At 44.0% G+C, this 22664-nt stretch overlaps 2 protein-coding genes across 2 annotated transcripts in view; both read right to left on the bottom strand.

Moving 5' to 3' along the window:
• LOC102174869 (cationic amino acid transporter 3-like) lies at positions 1241-6130 on the bottom strand. Its single transcript, XM_013971637.2, is given in 12 exon segments — positions 1241-1267; positions 1270-1331; positions 1474-1582; positions 1855-2021; positions 2223-2422; positions 2610-2712; positions 2816-2955; positions 3126-3348; positions 3518-3630; positions 3831-4008; positions 5044-5202; positions 5767-6130. Coding segments are annotated over 12 exon segments (1845 nt in total).
• Positions 19695-22664, bottom strand: part of LOC102174328 (cationic amino acid transporter 3-like) — a 29701-nt gene continuing 26731 nt past the window's right edge. Inside the window, exons 12-16 of the mRNA XM_005692937.3 lie at positions 21765-21896; positions 21073-21187; positions 20688-20826; positions 20418-20474; positions 19695-19739 (exon numbers count right to left, since the gene is read on the bottom strand). Coding sequence (XP_005692994.2) covers positions 19695-19739; positions 20418-20474; positions 20688-20826; positions 21073-21187; positions 21765-21896 — 488 coding nt within the window. The remainder of the gene's footprint in view (positions 19740-20417; positions 20475-20687; positions 20827-21072; positions 21188-21764; positions 21897-22664) is intronic.

The following is a 22664-nucleotide window of genomic DNA, read 5'->3' as shown; positions in this document are numbered from 1 at the left end:
GCCTGTTATCCCAGAACTTGTAAGATCCTGTATGTCCTAATTCTGTTCATCCTCATCTGTTATTAAATTAATCTAATAATTTGTACTCAGTATCTTGACCTCCATCCCTCGTTCACTCTACATTAGCTGTTCATTCCCACCAACAGTCCTCTACTTCATTATTACCAATGTCTTCAATGCCCGTAAGCCCAATTTATACATTAATTCTGCAGCAGCACCTGTTAATCTTGTCTCTCCAATTTCACTTCCTTTTAGGTCTATGCAACTGTAACCATTTATCAACTAACCATTACTTCCCACCCACTTCCCTCTCCTCTGGCAAAATAAGAGTAGTTTTTTCAATAAAGAACTTTTCCCCATCAACTCTATTGTGTAACTCCAAGAGTATGTGACTGGCTTCCCTGGTGGCTAAGTCAGTTAAGAATCCACCTGCAATGCAGGAGACATGAGTTCGATCCTTGGGGCAGGATGATTCCTTGAAGGTGGAAATGGCAACCCACTCCAGTATTATTGCCTTGAAGAATCCCTGTGAACAGAGAAGCCTGGTGGCCTACAGTCCATGAGGTCACACAAGTCCAGTGCAACTTAGCAACTAAACGACCACACTACACTATAACTCAAGAAAGTTGGGCAAAGAGATACAAATGACCATTTTCTTTTATCAGAAATGATCTAATTTATAAGTAATTATTCTCTTTTTCTTAAAGTCTACTTTGTTTGGTATTAAGATAGCTACCTTGGCTTCCTAGTATTACTGTTTGCACAATATATCTGTTCCCTTGCTTTTCCTTCCAACCTATTTGTATCTTAATACATAAAGTGTAGCTCTTGACAAAATGTGTAAGCTGCCGGTATTTCCTTTCCAAGTTTCAATCTCTGTGTTTTTGCTGAAATTAGGCATAGGAACATGCTTCTTATGTGAAGGTTAATATTTTATTTCCTCCTCTAGTTGCTGGTTATACTGGTATACTTTCTTTGCGAAAATTCATCTTGTTGCTTACTAAGAAAGCATGCACTTTTCTAGATGTATATTATGATTTTAAAAGCTTGCTTAAAAGTTGTAAAACATTTAAGTCATTTTGTCCACTAGCAATAAATACACAGCAGCAAATGCATGTCACCTTCACAGGCCATAGAGACTCAGTGTCCCTTGAACCAGCAGATCCTCCAGTGCATGGAGGGATTCCACACAGCATCTGTTTCCTACGGCTAAGATGATTCATGACCTGATATGTTTTGATCAAGAGTCTGGGAGGTGGAGGCTGGTGGCTGTGGCTCATTGTTCTCCTCCAGGCTGTGTCGGATCCCATATCCAAAGTATATGGTAAATCCTAGGAGGGAAATGAGACAATGAGAAGGAAAAGTAGGTGCTCTCCCCACTTACAAGTGCCCAACAGTGCTCCTATCGTGGCCAAGACAGCTTGGGGGAGTTCAATCAGTCAAGTGGGCTCTTTATCCCAGAAAGCCACTTACCAATCACCATCCAGACGCCAAACTGGGCCCAGGCCCCAGAGGTCATCTGCACCATCAGATAAATGTTCAGAAAGATGCTCACCAGTGGGAGGACAGGCAGAGCAGGCACCTGTGGGCAGAGTCAGGTCATCCCTGAACACACTACAGACATCTGAGAGGGAAACCCTACCCCACGGTTGTGGGGAGACTCCAGTCCTGCTCAGGCTGTGCATTCAGCGCCTACTGAGATTGTATATGTAAAGCAGTGAGTGTGGATCAGGGAAGGGTCTGTTTGTTTTAGTAATTTCGCTTCTTCCCTGGTCCAGCAAATGATGTTTAGGCCATGAAGCGTGAAGACTTCATTCACTCGAGGTGGATAGTTGGGCACATAAGGTCACTTACCTTAAAATAAAGGTGAGTAGGGCTCTGGGGCTGCCTCCAGATGATGACCGTGACCCCAGTGATGAGCAGCAGCAGCAGCACAGCCACTGGTGTGAGCACAGGGTCTCCAGAGAACACCTGGCTGGGCCACCAGGCCAGGACCAGGCTCAGGATGGTCAGCAGGAGAACTGCAAAGGTCAAGGAGGAGGAGGACAGGCTGGACCCAGAAGACAAAGATGTCAGGACCTGGGGTCACACCCCTCCCCAGGCTGCTCACATCAGGAAGAGCCATCATATCTCCAAGATTCCTCCTCAGCTGACAAAGACACAGAATCCCACTCTATCTTGTCAGTTTCAGAGTATAACCAAAGAGAAGTCCCACTGCTCACCAAGCAGGAAGGCACATCCATAGACAATCTGGCCAGATTTCCTGGTGGGGATGGTGTTGATAGGGTCACACAGACTCTTCAGAATGTTTGAGGTTCCTTCTTCAGGTACAGATTCCAAAGGTCTTCTTTCAATATCAGCCTTCATCTCCATTTTCTCCTCTGTTTTCTCCTGCTTGCTTAAATTCTGATCTTGCTGGTACCTTAATTAGAGGTGTTAAAGCAATATTAACAGCAGCCCCTATTCAGCCAACATCACACAGCCTATTCTACATCAGTCTTGCATTAAGCAGAGCAGGACATTTAGAAGACAGCATGAAGGCAGAAGATTACCTCCCCATCAATCCCCATGAGTCCATGGGCCCCAGTTAAGATGTAGTGGAGTCTCACCTGAGGACAAGACCAGAAAGAGCCACTAGGGAGTAAACAAGCAGGGTCCCGATTGACACAAGGTCCACAAGATCTCTGAACTCAAAAAGTAATGCCATGATCCCTAGAATGAGGGCAGGAACAAGGTGGGGGAGAGAGTGAGAAACCACTGGACCTATGCAAGATAAGGACGTTGACCAAAGATGGAGTGGGTTTTGTTTATTCACCTGCAAGGCTCCCAGAAGCCACGATGGCCATGATGGGGGTGCCTGTGCAATCATGGATCCAGGCAAGTCTCCGGAAAAGGAGCCCGTCCTCTGCCATTGCACAGATCAGCCGAGGCATGGTGAATGTAATACCCAAGAGGCTGGGAGAGGAAATGGGGGCACGTGTGAGGACGTGAAGAAGCAGGAGAGACCAGGGCATCAGCTCCATAGTCTACATGGGGCAAGGTGTCCTTCCCTCTTGTCTCTCAATCCCAAGGGCTGGGATACTGGAGCATCTGACAGTAGATGGGAAGAAAACCAAGACACTGACCTGGAAGTAAGAGCACAGAGGGTGCCAACAATTACGACGTATCTGGCAGCGTCCCAGCCAACGTGGAGAAAAGCCTGCGGAAAGGGGCTCTCAGGGTGAATCAGGTAGTAGGGCACCATGAGGGTGAGTGATGCCGAGACACCAAAATACACCAAAAAACAGATGAAGAGCGTGATCATGATGCCCAAGGGGATGGATCGATCAGGATTTAGAGCTTCTTCCCCTGCAAGGAGAGTGGAAGCTCTGGGTCAGGGAAACACACTGAGGTGAAATCACAGAATCAAATTCTCTCTTGACGTCCAAACATAGTCTAACCTTCTACCGACCCTTACACCCAAGGGCAGCCCAAACTCTGCCCACATCCCTGATGAGACACGCAATGACCATGTTACCTCTAGTGGCAATGGAATCAAAGCCAAGAAATGCGTAGAAACATGTAGCTGCTCCGTGGAGAATCCCTTCATAATCAAAGGGTACAAACCCTCCAGAACCCAGAGGACCCAAGCTAGTGAAAGAAGGAAGGAAGGAGAGGGTGGGTGAGGTGAGTTCAGCCATCTCTACTGGACTCCTCCATTTAGTACCACAAGTCCTAGGCCCCAGAACCCCTGTCACCTGGATCCATCAGCCCATTGATCTCTAGTCTCCACCATATTCCCATATCAGCACTCCCACAAGCATTACTATGACCACGAGAACCCTCCTAACCTTGAGGTGTCACTGGATGCAGACGTGTCCAATGCGTAGTCCTGTTCTGTGAGCTTCCAGTTGTGCAGGTCTCCCTTAATGAAGCCAGAGAGGATGATGAAGCTGAGAACCAAAAAGTTGATGCCCATGAACACTTTATTAACCAGGGCGGACTCACGAGTTCCCAGAACCTGCAGTCCTGCAGGAAAGATGGAATATGAAGCATATAAAATACTAAGTCCATAGATACAGAAAGCAGACTAGTGGTATCTGGGAGTTAGGGCACTGGTGGTGATGGATCAATGGACAGCGACAGCTCAGTGGGTACAAGGTGTCCTTTAGGGGTGGTGAAAATGTTTGGAACCAGATGGAGATGATGGTTACACAATATTATGAATGTACTAACTCCCACTGAATTGTACACTTTCAGATGGTCAATTTCTGACTGTGGCAACCCTCTCCTAATATTAACTTCTACCAAATCATCTCATGTACATCTTAAATTTATACCGTGTTGTATTTGCATCTCAATAAAGCTGGGGAAAATAAGAAAATGTTTTATTTTATGTTATTTTAATTTCCTGTCAATTAAAAACACATCTTTGAGGACTTCTCTTGTGGCCTAGTGTTTAAGAATTCGCTTTGCAATGCAATCTGCGGGTTTGATCCCTTGTCAAGAAACTAATATCCTGCATGCCTGAAAGCAGCCAAGCCTTCAAGACCCAACTACTGAGCCCATGCACTTTGGAGCCTGTGTGCCACAAATAGAGAGTCTGTGTGCCACAATTAATTCTCATTGCAGCCAAGTAAATATATAAAATTTTAATAGATATTTTTATTAGAAAAAAACCCAACAATCACATCTTTGGTATCAGTACAGAGAAGAAACTTATGGTCTAAGTAAATGATCCTCAGCTGGGGTGATTTGTCCACCATGTGATGCATGGCAACGTCTGGAGATATTCTAATTTTCCCAGAGATGCTACTAAATATCCAACAAAGATTATTTAAAAAATCTGAAATGCATACCTCTAAATCTATGAATAACCCAGTCCAAATTGTCAATAGTACCAAGAATGGGGAAGAATGGTCTGTGTCTTGCCTTCCTGTTTCTCATATCCCAGATGCTTCTTTTCAGTCCTAATCCCACACCATTCTTCCATCCCAACGCTTTCCCACCCCAGCTTCCCCTCAATACCTCACTCTCCACATCCTATCATGGACTCCTTCTCACCTGTTAACAGCAGTACCAGGCCCAGGGCAAAAAAATCTGGATACCTGTCCAAGAAGTAGGGCATTTGCAGAGAGAAAGTTTCCTGTAACATCTGAGAGATGTGGTTCCCAATTAGGTTGTCAAAGACATAGCTCCAGGCCCTGGCCACAGAGGAGGTGGCTGCAGCAACAGAAGAAGGAATGTTCATTGACAAACATAAATCGATTTCTAATACGGGATATATTTTGAGGGGAGGGGACTCCAAGCAAAATACTTAATCTCAAAGAGTCTTTTTTCATGGGTTGGGGAGGGCAGATCCAGATGATTCACAAAATAAGTCAACTAATTAATATTCTAGGAGTTCAGTGTTACATGGAAAAATGTAACAGAAATTTGGGGCCAGAAGGGCTGGAAGGTGAGGGTTGAAATTTTAAATCCAGATCTAAAGGAAAATCTCATGAATCCAACAGCTGAGCAAAGACTTCAATACGATAAAGGGATGAGGCTGTTGGACACGCCCCCCTTCTCACCCACTCCCTATAGTTCTCTTTCCTTTGGGTTCCTGGTCCATCATTTAAGAAAAACAAGACAGAGCTCAGTAGAATGGCATTTTGGAGTTTCCCTGCCACTATTATCCACTTCACCCCACAAGGTCAATAATATCATGAATGAGTGAAGACCTAAACCCCACCTCCTATCTCTTGATATTTAAGCTACATACCTTCCCCCTCCCCACCATCTCACCAATGACATAGGACAGGATGAGGTTCCAGCCAATGATGAAGGCACACAATTGTCCCACAGTGACGTAGATGTAGAGATACGCAGTACCAGAGCGTGGTACCCGGGCCCCAAACTCAGCAAAGCAGAGACTAGACATCACACAGGACAGGGCGGCCACCAGAAAGCAGATGACGGTCGCTGGTCCAGCTCTCACTTTGGCCAATTCACCAGTCAGGATGTACACGCCAGCTCCCAGGGTGCTGCCCACCCCCAAGGCCACCAGGTCAAGGGTGTTAAGATAAGCTCTGGGTCTCTCCGCCCTGAGCTCCAGTGGACGCCTGCGGACCAGCTTTTCACCAAAGTGGCCAACATACTGGCGCAGCATCCTAGACATAGTTGAGGAGGTTACAGTCTGCAGAGAAAACAAGCCACAAAGCCATCAATAATATCTATCTCTCCTTGGCCATGAAAGTATAATCCCTTGGAGTAATGGAGTTATAGGAAGCAGGAGGCAAAATAATACATCAAGTAAGTTCTGATCTCTGAGCTTTGGTTTCTACAAACATGGATAAAATCATTAATGTCTTTTAAATTTACTGGAAGTGAAAGAGGATTGAAGGGAGCAAAAGATGTCATATCAAAATGTCCCGCATTACAGAATTGGACACTTAAAAGATGGCAAATTTTATGTCATTGTACTTTACCGCTATTAAAAAAATTGTTGCCAATGATAAACAATAGAGCCAGCTTCACAGAGTTGCTGGTTGTAGTAAACCTCATGATAATTTAATATAAATCCCCATACAATCATCTCTGTGGTTATCAAAATCTGAGGATTCTTGAGTCCCTTACATTGTCCTCACATCCACAGAGGAGGAGCCTGCAGATACAGAGGCCAGCAATATACAGGAGACTGACAGCAATGGTCCACACGCCATAAACCCTGTATAAGGGGAATCTTTAATATTGTTTGAACGCTGGTCTAAAATGAGTCTCAACCTCCAGATATGATCCAATCTCTCCCACTCCAACCTCTTCTCTCACAAATACAAGCACTCCCAGCTCCTGCTTTCATCTGGAAAATGGGTCTCTCCACCCTCAGTCAGGAGTCGGGCTGACCCCCCACACTCTGGGGTTGCAAAGGTCTCTGTGGGAGGATGTGAACTCAGCGCCCAGTCTCCCACAGAAGAGGCTGACCCGAGACTTACTGGATCCTTGGAGCAGAGCCTGGAGCACTGGGTCAGTCAGGGAGGCTGAGGGTAAGCTGTGCGGGGCTGGAGCTGAGACAGCTCCAAGAACCAAAGCGAGGAGTCCTGAGCACAGGAGACGGTCTTCACCCCTGGGTTGTTGGGGTGGAGATGGGCTGAGTGGGTGGGGAGCATCTGCAGTGTAGCTATCAGCACCGACTCTTCTGTGGTTACTCTCGGGGGAGGTTCTGAGAGGTTTTTCTATCGCTATAAAATTTACAAAATTAATCAGTTCAGTAATTGTCCGGTTCAGTAATGTTAGGCGCATTCATATTTTGTACAACCAAACTCCAGAACTTTTTCATCTTGCAAAACTTCAACTCTGTACTCATTCAATGATTCTCCCTTTCTCCTCCACAGTTCCTGGCAATCACCATTCTACTTTCTGTCTCTATGAATCTGAACCCTCTAGGTACTTCATTCAAATGGAAACACTCAATACTTGTCATTTCTTGCCAGGCTTATTTCACTTGGCAAAATGTCCACAAGTTTCATCCATGTTGTAGCATAAGTTGGAATTCCCTCTTTAGGTAATGCTGAATAATACTCTCTTATTTATACATACCATATCGGTTTAACTATTTCTTGATCAATGGGTACTTGAGTTGCTCTCAGGCTTTGGTTATTATGAATAATTCTGCTGTGAACATGGGTGTACAAATATCTCTGCCAGAGTATGCTTTCAATTCTTCCGGGTATATCCTCAGAAGTAGAATTGCCAGATAACACGATTCTAAGATTTTTACCTGCTTGTGACAGAGAAAATGTTCACATATGGAGGTATGGGGAAGTCATTTTGGCTTATCCATGGTTCATCTTGAACTTTGTGTGAACTAAGACAGCCTGTCTGACTCACAGCTCATCTGCTTTAACCAATGAGGTAAAGGATGTCTGTTTTGAAGATAAGGATGGGTAACTCCCTTCTCATGGTGTCCATGTTAACACTCCCTTGGAGATAATGTTTCCTTCCCAGATACCAGGGTCCTGCTGTCTCGATGTCTATGTGCTAAGTCTGTCTCTTTTGAAACCTTGAAGGAATGTACCCTGTCGTGTTGATGTGTGAGCTTTGTTTGTGTGAGGCATAAGACTGTGCTGGAAACCATGCTTCAGCAGAGCAGTTCCTCAGAGCTCTCAGAGAGGCTGTCTGCCTCGCTGTAGTGCTCAGTTTGGCTCAAATAAAACTTTTTTTCTATTTCTACAGTAGATTTTAAAAATTGATTGTTTCCATGAACACTAATTTATTTGATCATCAAGAACTCTGTCGTGGAGAAAAGGAAATGCTCTTGCACTGTTGGTGGGAATGTAAATTGATACAGCTACTGTAGAAGACGGTGTGGAGATTCCTTAAAAAACTAGGAATAAAACCACCATATGAACCAGCAATCCCACTGCTAGGCATATACCCTGGGGAAACCAGGGTTGAAAAAGATACTTGTATCCCATTGTTCATTGCAGCACAATTTACAATAGCTAGAACATGGAAGCAACCTAGATGCCCATCCACAGATGAATGGATAAAGAAGTAGTGGTACATATACACGATGGAATATTACTCAGCCACAAAAAGGAACACATTTGAGTCAGTTCTCATGAGGTGGATGAACCTAGAACCTATCATACAGAATGAAGTGAGTCAGAAAGAGAAAGATAAATACCATATTCTAACACATATATATGGAATCTAGAAAAACGGTACTGAAGAATTTAATTACAGGGCAGCAGTGGAAAATCAGACATAGAGAATAGACTTATGGACATGGGGAGAGGGGAGGAGAGGGTGAGATGTATGGAGAGAGTAAGATGGAAACTTACATTATCATATGTAAAATAGATAGTCAATGGGAATTTGCTGTATGGCTCAGGAAACTCAAACAGGGGCTCTGTGTCAACCTAAAGGAGTGAGATGGGGAGGGAGATGGGAGGGAAGGTCAAGAGGGAGGGGATATATGTATACCTATGGCTGATTCAATTTGAGTCTGAATTTGGTAATAAGGAGTTCATGATCTGAGCTACAGTCAGCTTGTTTTTGTTGACTGTATAGAGCTTCTCCATCTTTGGCTGCAAAGAATATAATCAATCTGATTTCAGTGTTGACCATCTGGTGATGTCCACGTGTAATGTCTTCTCTTGTGTTGTTGGAAAAGGGTGTTTGCTATGACCAGTGCATTTTCTTGGCAAAATTCTATTAGCCTTTGCCCTGCTTCATTCCGCATTACAAGGCCAAATTTGCCTGTTCGCCGACTAAGGTCCGTCTAGTGAAGGCTATGGTTTTTCCTGTGGTCATGTATGGATGTGAGAGTTGGGCTGTGAAGAAGGCTGAGTGCCGAAGAATTGATGCTTTTGAACTGTGGTGTTGGAGAAGACTCTTGAGAGTCCCTTGGACTGCAAGGAGATCCAACCAGTCCATTCTGAAGGAGATCAGCCCTGGGATTTCTTTGGAAGGAATGATGCTGAAGCTGAAGCTCCAGTACTTTGGCCACCTCATGCGGAGAGTTGACTCATTGGAAAAGACTCTGATGCTGGGAGGGATTGGGGGCAGGAGGAGAAGAGGACGACAGAGGATGAGATGGCTGGATGGCATCACTGACTCGATGGATGTGAGTCTGAGTGAACTCCGGGAGTTGGTGATGAACAGGGAGGCCTGGCGTGCTGCGATTCATGGGGTCGCAAAGAGTCGGACACAACTGAGCGACTGAACTGAACTGAACTGATGGCTGATTCATATTGAGGTTTGGCAGAAAATAGTAAAATTCTGTAAAGCAATTATTCTTCAATAAAACAATAATAAAAAAGAACAAGAAGAACCATCAAAAACCCCCTGAAAACTAGGGGTTGTAAAACCAGGGACCCCACTCACAACCCTCCTCCCTTCCAGTGTTTCTACTTGACTTTGCACGTCTGCCTGTGGCCTGAGACGCTCCAGTGTGGGGAATCACTAAGCCCTGCTGGGTGCCAGGAGGAGGGGAGCTTAAAATCTCTGGTGTTAATTCAAGCAATGAAAGCATTTAACAAGCATGGTGCCTGCATCCAGCCTTGCACTAAAGGATGGAAGAAGGAAGATAAAGGGGAGTGTGACTTGGTCCTCTTCTTCAAGGTTCTCTGTTTGCTGGGAGAGCTGATCTACAAAGACAGGGAAGGGAAACTGGATGTTAGAAATAAGGAGCACTTCTTTTCCCAAGGAAAGAAAAACCCAGGAATGGGAAGAGGGGTCATGCAGTGAAGAGGCCACTGGTGAAGGGTTGACAAAATTATGATGTGTATCAAATGACCCAAATGCAAAATTAGTGGGCACAAACCAGCAACATGGGATCAAAATGTACTAATTGGCTCATTAGCTTTTGAAAAGCCAAGCACACAAGATGAAATGAAGTGAGTTAGTGTTAGTCATTCTGACTCTTCATGACCCTGTAGACTGTAGTCCACCAGGCTCCTCCACCCATGGGATTCTCCAGTCAAGAATACTGGAGTGGGTCGCTCTTTCCTGCTTCACGGGATCGTCTCCATCCAGGGGTTGAACCTGGGTCTCTGGCATGGTAGGCAGATTCTCTACTGTCTGAGCCACCAGGGAAGACTTAACCTATTCTGAAAAGTTTTAGCTGGCTGTGTGGGGACCCACTCAAATCCCTAGAGTTGGTGGGAAGAGTATTTTAAAGGAAAATATCTGAGGTGCAACAAATACAGAAAGAAGCCTTCTCTTAACTTTCTTTATCTGACTGAAAGCAGAAAATTCTGGGAAATCCGGCTGTAAGAAACTCCGTGCCTGGGGAAGGGCCACTCCTAAGAGGATAAAGGTGAGTAAACCGATGACAATAATTCCTTTCTCCTGGAGTTTCATAGCCTGAAGAAAGGGGAAAGACTACTGACATCTTCAAAGACCAACATTATTACAAGGTTTTTCATCTCCTGTTTGTTGTCTCAACCTGTCTTTCTTTCCTAAAGAAACCCATTTGTTTTTCCCATAAGCCTGTAACTTTAATCATTTAGGACAGGAGTCCCCATACCCCCGGCCATAGATCAGTACCAGCCTGTTTGGAATTGGGGTGCACAACAGGAGGTGAGTGGCAGGCCAGTGAGCAAAGCATTGCCTGTATTTACAGCAGCTCCCCACCACTCAAACTGCTGCCTGAGCTCCACCTCCTGTCAGATTAGCAGCAGCATTAGATTCTCATAGGAACACAAATACTACTGTGAGCCGTGCTAGGGATCTAAGTTGCATGCTACTTATGAGAATCTAATGGCTGATCATCTGAGGTGGAGTTGAGGTGGTGATCCTAGCACTGGGGAGTAGCTGTAAATACAGTTATCATTAGTAGAGAGGCTTGACTGCATGGATACCATCAATTGCTTGCAGACTCATATTGAAACCCTGTCAGAGAGTAGCAGGTAACAATTAAGCTGCATCTGGTGGCAGGCTTTAAGTCAGAACTCAACACTCATTTCAGTCTGCACGTGGTCCGCCCATTATTTTATTTACCGCTTCCATCCATGCCTCTTTCCTCAACTATGCGCTTGTCCTACAGTTGTCACAGTTTGGGTAAACCCGCAAGCTAACCCCAGCCAAAATGAGTTACAAACAAACATTGTTGGAGAGCTTCTTTGAAAAGGGGAATGACCCAATGGCGGGACAGCATGATAAGACTGCCAACAAAAAGAAAGCTGCATTTAAGATAAAATACCAACAGTCCTACTTAAATTACAGGTTTATTGTGGGTGATTCACATTCTCCAAGTCCTTTTTGTATAACAGTCCTCTCCAACAAAGCCATGAAACCTTCAAAACTGCTTCACCACATGGAAACCAAGCACCCTACATTAAAAGATAAGCCTTTGGAGTTTGTCAAAAGAAAAAAAAAAAAAAACCACGAACAACAAAAGCCCACCACTTCATCAAGTATGTCCACACTGAGAGTATCATTGTTAGTGGCTAACTGCATTGCTAAAGCTAAGAAGCCCTTAAGCAATGGTGAAGAGTTGATCCTGTCTGCTGCTAAGGATGGAGCTTCTCTGGTGGCTCAGTGGTAAAGAATCCACCTGTTAATGCAGGAGATAAGGGCTTGATCCCTGGGTCCGGAAGATCTCTTGGAGAAGGAAATGACAACCCATTCACTTCTTGCCTGGCAAATTCCATGGACAGAGGAGCCTGGAGGGCTATGGTCCATGGGGTCACAAAAGAGTCGGACACAATTGAGCACAAGCACAAGCTATTAGGGACATTTGTTGTGAATTTTTAGGAGAGGCTTATGATTATACAGTGTAAGTGAGAAATAGATTTAAGGGCCTAGATCTGATAGATAGAGTGCCTGATGAACTATGGAATGAAGTTCGTGACATTGTGCAGGAGACAGAGATCAAGACCATCCCCATGGAGAAGAAATGGAAAAAAGCAAAATGGCTGTCGGGAGAGGCCTGACAGATAGCTGTGAAGAGAAGAGAGGCAAAAAGCAAAGGAGAAAAGGAAAGATATAGGCGTCTAAATGCAGAGTTCCAAAGAATAGCAAGAAGAGATAAGAAAGCCTTCTTCAGTGATCAATGCAAAGAAATAGAGGAAAACAACAGAATGGGAAAGACTAGAGATCTCTTCAAGAAAATTAGAGATACCAAGGGAACATTTCATGCAAAGATGGGCTCGATAAAGGACAGAAATGGTCTGGACCTAACAGAACCAGAAGATATTAAGAAGAGGTGGCAAGAATACACAGAACTGTACAAAAAAGATCTTCACGATCCAGATAGTCATGATGATGTGATCACTAATCTAGAACCAGACATCTTGGAATGTGAAGTCAAGTGGGCCTCAGAAAGCATCACTACGAACAAAGCTAATGGAGGTGATGGAATTCCAGTTGAGTTGTTTCAAATCCTGAAAGATGATGCTGTGCCAGCAAATTTGGAAAACTCAGCAGTGGCCACAGGACTGGAAAAGGTCAGTTTTCATTCCAATTGCAAAGAAAGGCAATGCCAAAGAATGCTCAAACTACCGCACAATTGCACTCATCTCACATGCTAGTAAAGTAATGCTCAAAATTCTCCAAGCCAGGCTTCAGCAATACATGAACCGTGAACTGCTTGATGTTCAGGCTGGTTTTAGAAAAAGCAGAGGAACCAGAGATCAAATGGCCAACATCCTCTGGATCATGGAAAAAGCAAGAGAGTTCCAGAAAAAACATCTATTTCTGCATTATTGACTATGCCAAAGCCTTTGACTGTGTGGATCACAATCAACTGTGGAAAATTCTGAAAGAGATGGGAATACCAGACCACCTGACCTGCCTCTTGAGAAATCTGTATGCAGGTCGGGAAGCAACAGTTAGAACTGGACATGGAACAAGAGACTGGTTCCAAATAGGAAAAGGAGTACGTCAAGGCTGTATATTGTCACCCTGCTTATTTAACTTATACGCAGAGTACATCATGAGAAACGCTGGACTGGAAGAAACACAAGCTGGAATCAAGATTGCTGGGAGAAATATCAATAACCTCAGATATGCAGATGACACCACCCTTATGGCAGAAAGTGAAGATGTGCTAAAAAACCTCTTGATGAAAGCGAAAGAGGAGAGTGAAAAAGTTGGCTTAAAACTCAACATTCAGAAAACGAAGATCATGGCATCTGGTCCCATTACTTCATGGGAAATAGATGGGGAAAGAGTGGAAACAGTGTCAGACTTTATTATTTGGGGGCTCCAAAATCACTGCAGATGGTGACTTCAGCCATGAAATTAAAAGACGCTTACTCCTTGGAAGGAAAGTTATGACCAACCTAGATAGCATATTCAAAAGCAGAGACATTACTTTGCCGACTAAGGTCCGTCTAGTGAAGGCTATGGTTTTTCCTGTGGTCATGTATGGATGTGAGAGTTGGACTGTGAAGAAGGCTGAGCACCGAAGAATTGATGCTTTTGAACTGCGGTGTTGGAGAAGACTCTTGAGAGTCCCTTGGACTGCAAGGAGATCCAACCAGTCCATTCTGAAGGAGATCAGCCCTGGGATTTCTTTGGAAGGAATGATGCTAAAGCTGAAACTCCAGTACTTTGGCCACCTCATGAGAAGAGTTGACTCATTGGAAAAAACTCTGATGCTGGGAGGGATTGGGGGCAGGAGGAGAAGGGGGCAACCGAGGATGAGATGGCTGGATGGCATCACGGACTTGATGGACGTGAGTCTGAGTGAACTCCGGGAGATGGTGATGAACAGGGAGGCCTGGCGTGCTGTGATTCATGGAGTCATAAAAAGTCGGACATGACTGAGTGACTGAACTGAATTGAACTGAACTGTGGTTCAAAAGGTGGTACGTGTTCTTCTTTTGGCTGGCATCATAATTAGACAAATGGATGAAATAGCAGAGGATATTGAGGCACAATTGTTAGAGGGGATTAATAAGTCACTGTGGTACACAGTTCTGGTTGATGAGTCTACCGATGTTGACAGCAAGGCTTGTTTATGTGCAATTTATTTTTCAGGAGGATGTGCATGAGGATATATTATGTGAACTTTTGTGGGCAACCAACGCCACGGTTGCAGAAGTACTCAAGTCTTTGAGTCTTTACAGATCAGGAAAACTGAATTGGTCATTTTGTATTAATATATGCACAGGCGGAGTGGCTGCTGTGACTGGATGGATTTCTGGTTTCACTATTCGGGTCAAAGAGCTCGCTTCTGAATGTGGGTCTTTGCTCTGTATCCTCCATAGAGAAATGCTGGCTAGCCAGAAAATGTCACCTGAACTTAACAATGTATTGCAGGATGTGATTAAAATCAGGAACCAATTGAATTCATGCGCTTAACTCACATCTATTCACATGGTTCTGTGAGGAGATGCAGAGAGCGCATACATCTTTTATATACAGAAGTGAGAAAGCTGAATGTAGATCACAGGCCAGCATTTCTGAGTTCTGAGAGCTGCTCCAGAGATTTTTTTTTTAAAGAAAAACAGTCACCACTGCTAGCACATTTCAGTGTCACAGAATGGGTCACAAAACTGCCTTACTTATATGACATACTCAATCTGCTTAATGAACTCAATCTGTCACTTCGGAGAAGAATGACAACTGTGTTGAAGTAGGCAGGTAAAGAGGCTGCCTTCAAAGCCCAACTGGAATCACAGGGGCAACTCATGAACATTGGGATTTTTGACGTTTCAAACATTAGCAGAGGTTTTGAAAGAGACTGAGTCAGGGCCTTCTTTCCTCCAGCTGGTGCACAATCACCCATGTCAGCTTTCAAGAGTTTGAGCATTATTTCCCAACCACAGAAGACCCCTGAACTGGGAAGGAATGGATCCGTGACTCATTTGTGAGTAAGCCAGGTGAATAGACTGTCCCTGCTAGAAGAGGATCAATTGCTTGAGGACGCAAATGATGGTGCCCTTAAAAGTATGTTTGAGACAACTTCAAATCTCCATTATGTTCTGGGTTAAAGTCAAAGTGGAATATCCTGAGATTGCTGCAAAAGCACTGAAAAAAGTCTGCTTCCATTTCCAACACCCTATCTTTGGGAAGTAGAGTTTTCGGCAGTGACAACAACCAAATTGAGATTATGGAGTAGACTGGACATAAGCAACACACCTAGGGTGTCACTGTCTCCCATCACCCGTAGGTGGGACTGTCTAGTTGCAGGAAAACAAGCTCAGGACTCCCACTGATTCTGCATTATGGTGAATTGTGTAATTATTTCATTGTGTATCGCGGTGTAATAATAACAGAAATACAGTGCACGGTCAGTGTAATCTGCTTGAATCTTCTCCAAACCATCCTCTCCCATGGAAAAATTGTCTTCCACGAAACTGGTCCCTGGTGCCAAAAAGGTTAGGAACTGCAGCTCTTACTAATTCAGGCCAATAACAACAATTAAAAAAACTCCTTTATAACTTACCATGAGACCTACACCCATCACTTCATGATTTTCTTACGAAAGTGAGAGACCAGATCAAGGGAAGGCATTCTCACCTTACAGAACCCCTTCACCACCTTCCTCTCTTCTTCCCAATTTTTCCCTGTATTTTGTTTCCCCTGCAAAATGATCTGGCCAGAACCACTCATAGATTAGACATGGCTTTAAAGACTCATTTTCCATCCCACGTAGTTAAACCGAATATTTTTTCCCAAATAAATATTGCACACTCCCTTTGATAACATCTTGTAAATAAAATTTTCTCCTTCTTAGGATACTTGAAATATTACATATACATGACATTTTCATTATATCTCTCATCTAATAATACTGAGCGCTTACTGTTTTCAAGACACTGTTTTGGCTACTGGGAAGAAAGTGGTAGTCAAATATTTTGTGGGCTGACTGTGTCTCCTTGCTCTCAAATTCATATGTAGATGTCCTAACTCTGAGGACCTTAGAACATGACTGTATTTGGTGATGGCAGCTTAAAGACATAATTAAGCTTAAATAAGGCCATTAGAAGAGGTCCTACCTTGTGTCACTAATGTTACAAGAAGAGAGATTTAGCAAATAGAAGTAAAAGACACCTAGATAGAGTGAACAGTCTTTTTGTAAGTTTTCTTGTTTATCTGAATTTCACTGTTCACTCTGTCTAGGTGTCTTTTACTTCTATTTGCTAAATCTCTCTTCTTGTAACATTAGTGACACAAGGTAGGACCTCTTCTAATGGCCTTATTTAAGCTTAATTATGTCTTTAAGGTGCTATCACCAAATACAGTCATGTTCTAAGGTCCTCAGAATTAGGACATCTACATATGAATTTGAGAGCAAGGAGAAGAAAGCTGAGCGCCGAAGAATTGATGCTTTTGAACTGTGGTGCTGGAGAAGACTCTTGAGAGTCCCTTGGACTGCAAGGAGAGCCAACCAGTCCATTCTGAAGGAGATCAGCCCTGGGATTTCTTTGGAAGGACTGATGCTAAAGCTGAAACTCCAATAATTTGGCCACCTCATGCGAAGAGTTGACTCATTGGAAAAGACTCTGATGCTGGGAGGGATTGGGGGCAGGAGGAGAAGGGGACGACAGAGGATGAGATGGCTGGATGGCATCACTGACTCAATGGACGTGAGTTTGAGTGAACTCCGGGAGTTGGTGATGGACAGGGAGGCCTGGCGTGCTGCGATTCATAGGATCGCAAAGAGTTGGACACAACTGAGCGACTGAACTGATGCATATATTATATATGTTTTAATTATACAGTACCTATTTCATTTTATTTTTATTTTTATGGTTATGCTGTGCAGCATGTGGGATCTTAGTTCCCTGACCTGTGCTCCCTAGATTGAACCTGTGCTCCCTGCAGTGGAAACACAGAGTCTTAGCCACTGGACCACCAGAGAGGTTCCAACATATACGTATTTTAATATGCACAGACGCAGGCAAATGTACAGGCACACCTGGCTTTATTATGCTTTGCAAATACTGCATTTTTACAAATTGAAGGTTTATAGCCACTTCATGTTGTCAACAGATGCTTAGTATTATTTTGGCAAAAACTTTTTTTTTTTTTAAATTAAGGCATATGCATTGCTTTTTGGATAGAATTTTATGTACACTGAGAAGCATACAGTGTAGTGTGATCATAACTTTTATACTCACTGGAAAATGAAAAAAACCCAAATTTCCTCTTATTGCCAATTCTTTTTATTGGGGAAGTTTGGAACTAAACCAGCAATATCTCCAAGATATGCCTGTATGGGTGATTATCATTTAGTTAATGAGTTAATGTCCAGTTTGGGTCATATTATTTAATTGTTACAGGAACTGCACCACTTTTCTGTCTTGGAGAACTGTCTATATTCTGGTTTGGCTGATTATGCTTTTAGCTAAAATGTGAATCTATCCCTCTTGTCTTCTATGAGCTGGTGGTTGATCTAGAGGCTTGGTGACTTTCTAACTCAGCTTTTCATCGGGGCTGTGTTCCGGGCGGTGTTCTGTGTTGCCTGTCACAGCACACTGGGCAGGATGGGATATCTGGCTGTCCCCCAGCGGTAAGGGAAGAACAGCAATCAGGTGATGTCAGCCTCCTCCATCACAGTCTCACCTGACAGTTTCAGCCTCCATTGTTTCCTAAATCTAATTTCACTAGGTCCTTCAAGATACTGATTTTCCTAATTCTGTTCATCCTCCTCCATCTGGTTTTTTTTTTTTCCTCCATCTGGTTTTAATTCATCTAATAACTTTTTATTTCAATATCTTATCTTCCATCACTCCTTCACCCTACTTCGGGTGTTCGTTCCCACAAACAACGCTATACTCTATTGCTACCAACATCTTCAATGTCCATAATCTCAACTTCAAGCATTCTGTCCGACGGTAACCGCTTTTTATATTGTCCCTTCAGCTTCACTTCTTATCTTTTAGTTCCACTCGACTAACCATTTATAACCAACTACTGCTTCCCATCCCTTACTCTTGCCTCTGGCAATGCAGGGTGTTTCGTTTTTGCTTCTGTTTTCAATGAAGAACTTTATCTATTCAACTCTACTGTGCAATGCTAAAGTCTGTGACAGAAGAGTAAAGAAAATGATTATGTACCCAATGATACACTACATCTTGTTAGCCAAGGAAAAAGATAAAAATAACCTTTTCCATTTATCGTTATGAAATGATCCACTTTATCTGTTATTTTCTGTTTCTTAAAGTCTACTTTGCATATTAATATGACTGTGCTAGGTGTTTTTTTGTTACTGTTTTCACAATGTATCTCTTACCTTTCTTCTACATCCAATATATTTGTGTCCTAATACATGAAGTGAAACTCTTGACACAATATATAGTTACCTGTGTTTTTTCCCCATGTTGCCATCTCTGTGTTTTTACTGGAAGTTGGCACAAGATGCTTCTTATGTGCAGGTTAATATTTTATTTCTTCTGTTGGTTGCAGGTTACATTTTTTGGACTTTCTCTGAAAATTCATCTCGCTGTATGCTTATGAAACATGGAATTCTCTGTATGCATATTATGCTTTGAGAAGTTTACTTTAAAACTGTATAAGATTTAAGTCATTGTGTCCACTAGCAATATATACAGGGTTCTAAATGCATCCCACATTCACACTCCATAGAGGCTCAAAGTGCCCTCTGAACCAGCAGGTCTTCCAGGGCATGAAGGGATTCCACACAACATCGATGTCCTTTGGTTAAACTGAACCAGCACCGGGGATGTTTTTGTCAAGATTCTGGGAGGTGGAGGTTGGTGGCTGTGGCTCATTGTTCTCCAAGCTGCGTCGGATCCCATATCCTAAGTATGTGACAGATCCTAGTAGGGAAATGAGACAGTGAGAAGGGAAAGTAGGTGCTCTCCCCATTTACAAATGCCCAGTAGGTCTCCTTTTATGGTGTCTGACACAGTTTAGGAGAGAGGTAGTAGGGAGATGGTTGGGTTCACTCACTTAAGTGGTCTCATTTTCCAAGAAAACCACTTACCAGTCACATTCCAGACTCCAGATAGGGCCCAGGTCCCAGAGGTCATCTGCATCATCGAGTAAATGTTCACAAAGTTGTTCACCGGTGGGAGGACAGGCAGAGCAGGGACCTGGTCAGTTCATCCCTGAACACAGCCCAGATGTCTGAAAGACCCTACCCCACGTGGGTGGGACAAGTTCAGTCCAATTCAGGCTGTGTGTTCAGTGCCTACTGAGATAGTGTATGTAGAGCACTGAGTGTGGATCAGGGAAGAATTCATTAGTTTTAATAACTCCCCTCATTCCTGGTCCAGCAAATGATGTTTACAGTTTGAAGCACGCAGACTTCATTCACTCAAGGTGGACACTTTGGACACATAAGGTCGCTTACCCTGAACGGAAGAGGAGAGGGGTCTGGGGCTGCCTCCAGATGATGACCGTGACCCCAGTGATGAGCAGCAGCAGCAGCACAGCCACTGTTGTGAGCCCGGGGTCTCCAGAGAACACCTGGCTGGGCCACTGGGCCAGGATCAGGCTCAGGATGGTCAGCAGGAGAACTGCAAGGGTCAAGCAGGAGGAGAACAGGCTGGACCCAGAAGCCAAAGATGTTAGGACCTCGGGTCACTCCCCTCCCCAGGCTGCCCATCTCAGGAAGGGACATCATGTCTCTAAGACACCTCAACTGACAGAAAAGACACATTCCCTCCACATACCATCAATTTCAGAAAATGACCAAAGAGAAATCTAGCAGGAATGCACATCCACAATCTGGCCAGATTTCTGGGTGGGGGTGATGTGGATAGGGTCACATAGTCTCTTTAGAATCCATGAGGTTCCTGCTTCTGGTACAGGGTCCAAAGAACTTGTGTCACGTTCACAAATCTCAATTTCATTTTTTGCTTTCTCATTCTTGCTTAAGTTCTGGTCTGGCTGGTATCTGAATTAGAGGTATGAAGGCAGTGATAATAGTAGCCCCTACTCATCCAACATCAGACAGTCTAGTCCATCTCTTTCCCAACTTAACCATAGCGGAAAATTCAGAAGGCAGTATGAAGGCAGAAGAGAATTACCTTCCCATCAATCCCCTCAATGTCAGGACCCCCAGTCAAGGTGTCGTGGGGTCTCACCTGAGAACAAGAACAGAAAAAGCCACCATGATGTAAGCAAGCAGGATCCCAACTGATGAGAGCTCCACAAGGTCACTGAACTCAAAGAGTAAAAACACAGTAAAAAAGAGTAAAAACACAGGGCAAAAACACAGCGAAGAAAGAGTGAGAAACCAGTGGGAATATCCAAGCTAAGAAAACTGATCAAAGAAGGAATGAGCATTATTTACTTACCTGCAAGAATTCCAGAAGCCAAGGTGGCTGTGACGGGGGTACGGGTGCGGGCGTGGATGCGGGCAAGTCCCGGAAAAGGAGCCCGTCATCTGCCATTGAGTAGATCACACGGGGCATGGGGATCAAGGCCCCCACCAGGCTGGGAGAGAAAATGGAAACACGTGGGGACGTGGACCCTGTTCCCTAGTCTTCACACCGTTCCCTCTTGTCTCTCAATCCTTAGGGCTAAGATACTTTTTAATTTGGCAGTATACTGAGACAAAGTTTTGGCACTGACCTGGATGAAAGAGCACAGAGGGTGCCAACAGCCACAACATATCTGGCAGGGCCCCACCCAACATGGAAAAAAGCCTGCGGCAAGGGGCTCACGGGGTGAATCAGGTACTAGGGCACCATGAGGGTGAGCGCAGCTGAGACTCCAGAGTACGCCAGAAAGCAGATGAAGATGGTGATCAAGATGCTCCAGGGGATGGAACGATGAGGGTTCAGGGCTTCTGCCCCTGCAACAGTGGTGGAGGTCAGTAAAAGCACCGGGGTGAAAACAAAAAATCAATATCTTCTTTCATCTCCAGAAGCTGACTGACCTACTACTAGCCCCTGGGCCCAAGGGCAGCCCACACTATACCCACATCCCTCATGGGACACACAGTGACATGTTACCTGTAGTGGCACTGATGTCAAAACCAAGAAAAGCATAGATACATGTTGCTGCTCCATGGAGAATCCCTTCAAAGCCAAAAGGCAGAAACCCTCCAGAACCCAGAGGGCCCAAGCTATGGTGAGAGAAGGAATGAGGAAAAATTTTAGTTGAGGTGTGTCAGCCATCTGTACTGGAATCCTTAGTTAATTTTACAGCTTTATTGAGATATATTTCACGTTTCATTAAATTTATCTTTTCAAAGTGTAAAAAAACCCGTAAGGATTATTAGTATTAATAATAATAATGATACTTAGTTAATACTAAGTCCTGGGCTCCAGGCCCCCCTTCACAGGATCTGTTATCCCAGGTCTCTTTAGTCCCCATCGTAGTCTCAGCTCTGTGTTACCCCCACAAGCACTACTATGGACAAGAGGAACCTCCTAGCCTATAGGTGTCATCGGATCCAGATGTGTTCGATCTGTAGCCCTGTTCTGTGAGCTTCCAGTTGTGCAGGTCTCCCTTAATGAAGCCAGAGATGATGATGAAGCTGAGAACCGAAATGTTGATGCCTGTGAACAGGTTAGTAACCAGGGCTGACTGACGAGCTCCCAGAATCGGTACTCCTGTGGAAAGATGGACTATGAGACACCCAAAATAACCAAATCCATAGACACGGAAAGAAAACTAGCAGTTTTCAGAGGCTTGAGTTTGCGTAGGTGAGAGATGGGCAGAGACTGCTCAGCGGTTACTGGGTTTCCTTTGGTTGTGATGAAAATGTTTGGACCAGAGGGAGATGACGGTTGCGCAACACTGTGAATGTGGTAAGTGCCACTGAGTTGTGCACTTTCAGATGGTTAATTTCTTACTGTGGCCATCATCTCACAACAAACACATCCATCAAATCATCTCTTTGTACATCTTAAAATTATATAATATTGTATGTCAAAAATAGCTCAATACACTTGGGGGAATGTAGTAAAATGGTTCATTTTATTTTGTGTGAATTTCAAACAAACATCTTCAGTCTCAGGACAAGAAAGGAATTTGTAAGTCTAAGTAAAAGATTGCCAGGTGGGGGTGATTTTGTTTCCCAAGAGACTTTTGGCAATGTCCGGAGACATTCTGATTGTTGCAGTTTGTGGGGGTCATTATTATCCTGTGAGCAAAGGGCAGGGATGTTATTCAAAATCTGACAATGATTAAAAACAAAACCTAAAATGAACAGGACAGCTCCCTCCCACCAAAGAATGATCCAGCCCAAACTGCTGATAATGCCAAAGGTGGGAAACAACAGTCTGAGTTGTGCCTTCCTTCCTGTCTTCATTCCAGTCCTAATT

This window comes from Capra hircus, chromosome 18 (genome assembly GCF_001704415.2).
Source record: "Capra hircus breed San Clemente chromosome 18, ASM170441v1, whole genome shotgun sequence".
In the NCBI taxonomy this organism is placed as follows: domain Eukaryota; kingdom Metazoa; phylum Chordata; class Mammalia; order Artiodactyla; family Bovidae; genus Capra; species Capra hircus.
Note: the sequence above shows the minus strand (reverse complement) of the source record. Positions and strands in the feature narration are given on the sequence as shown.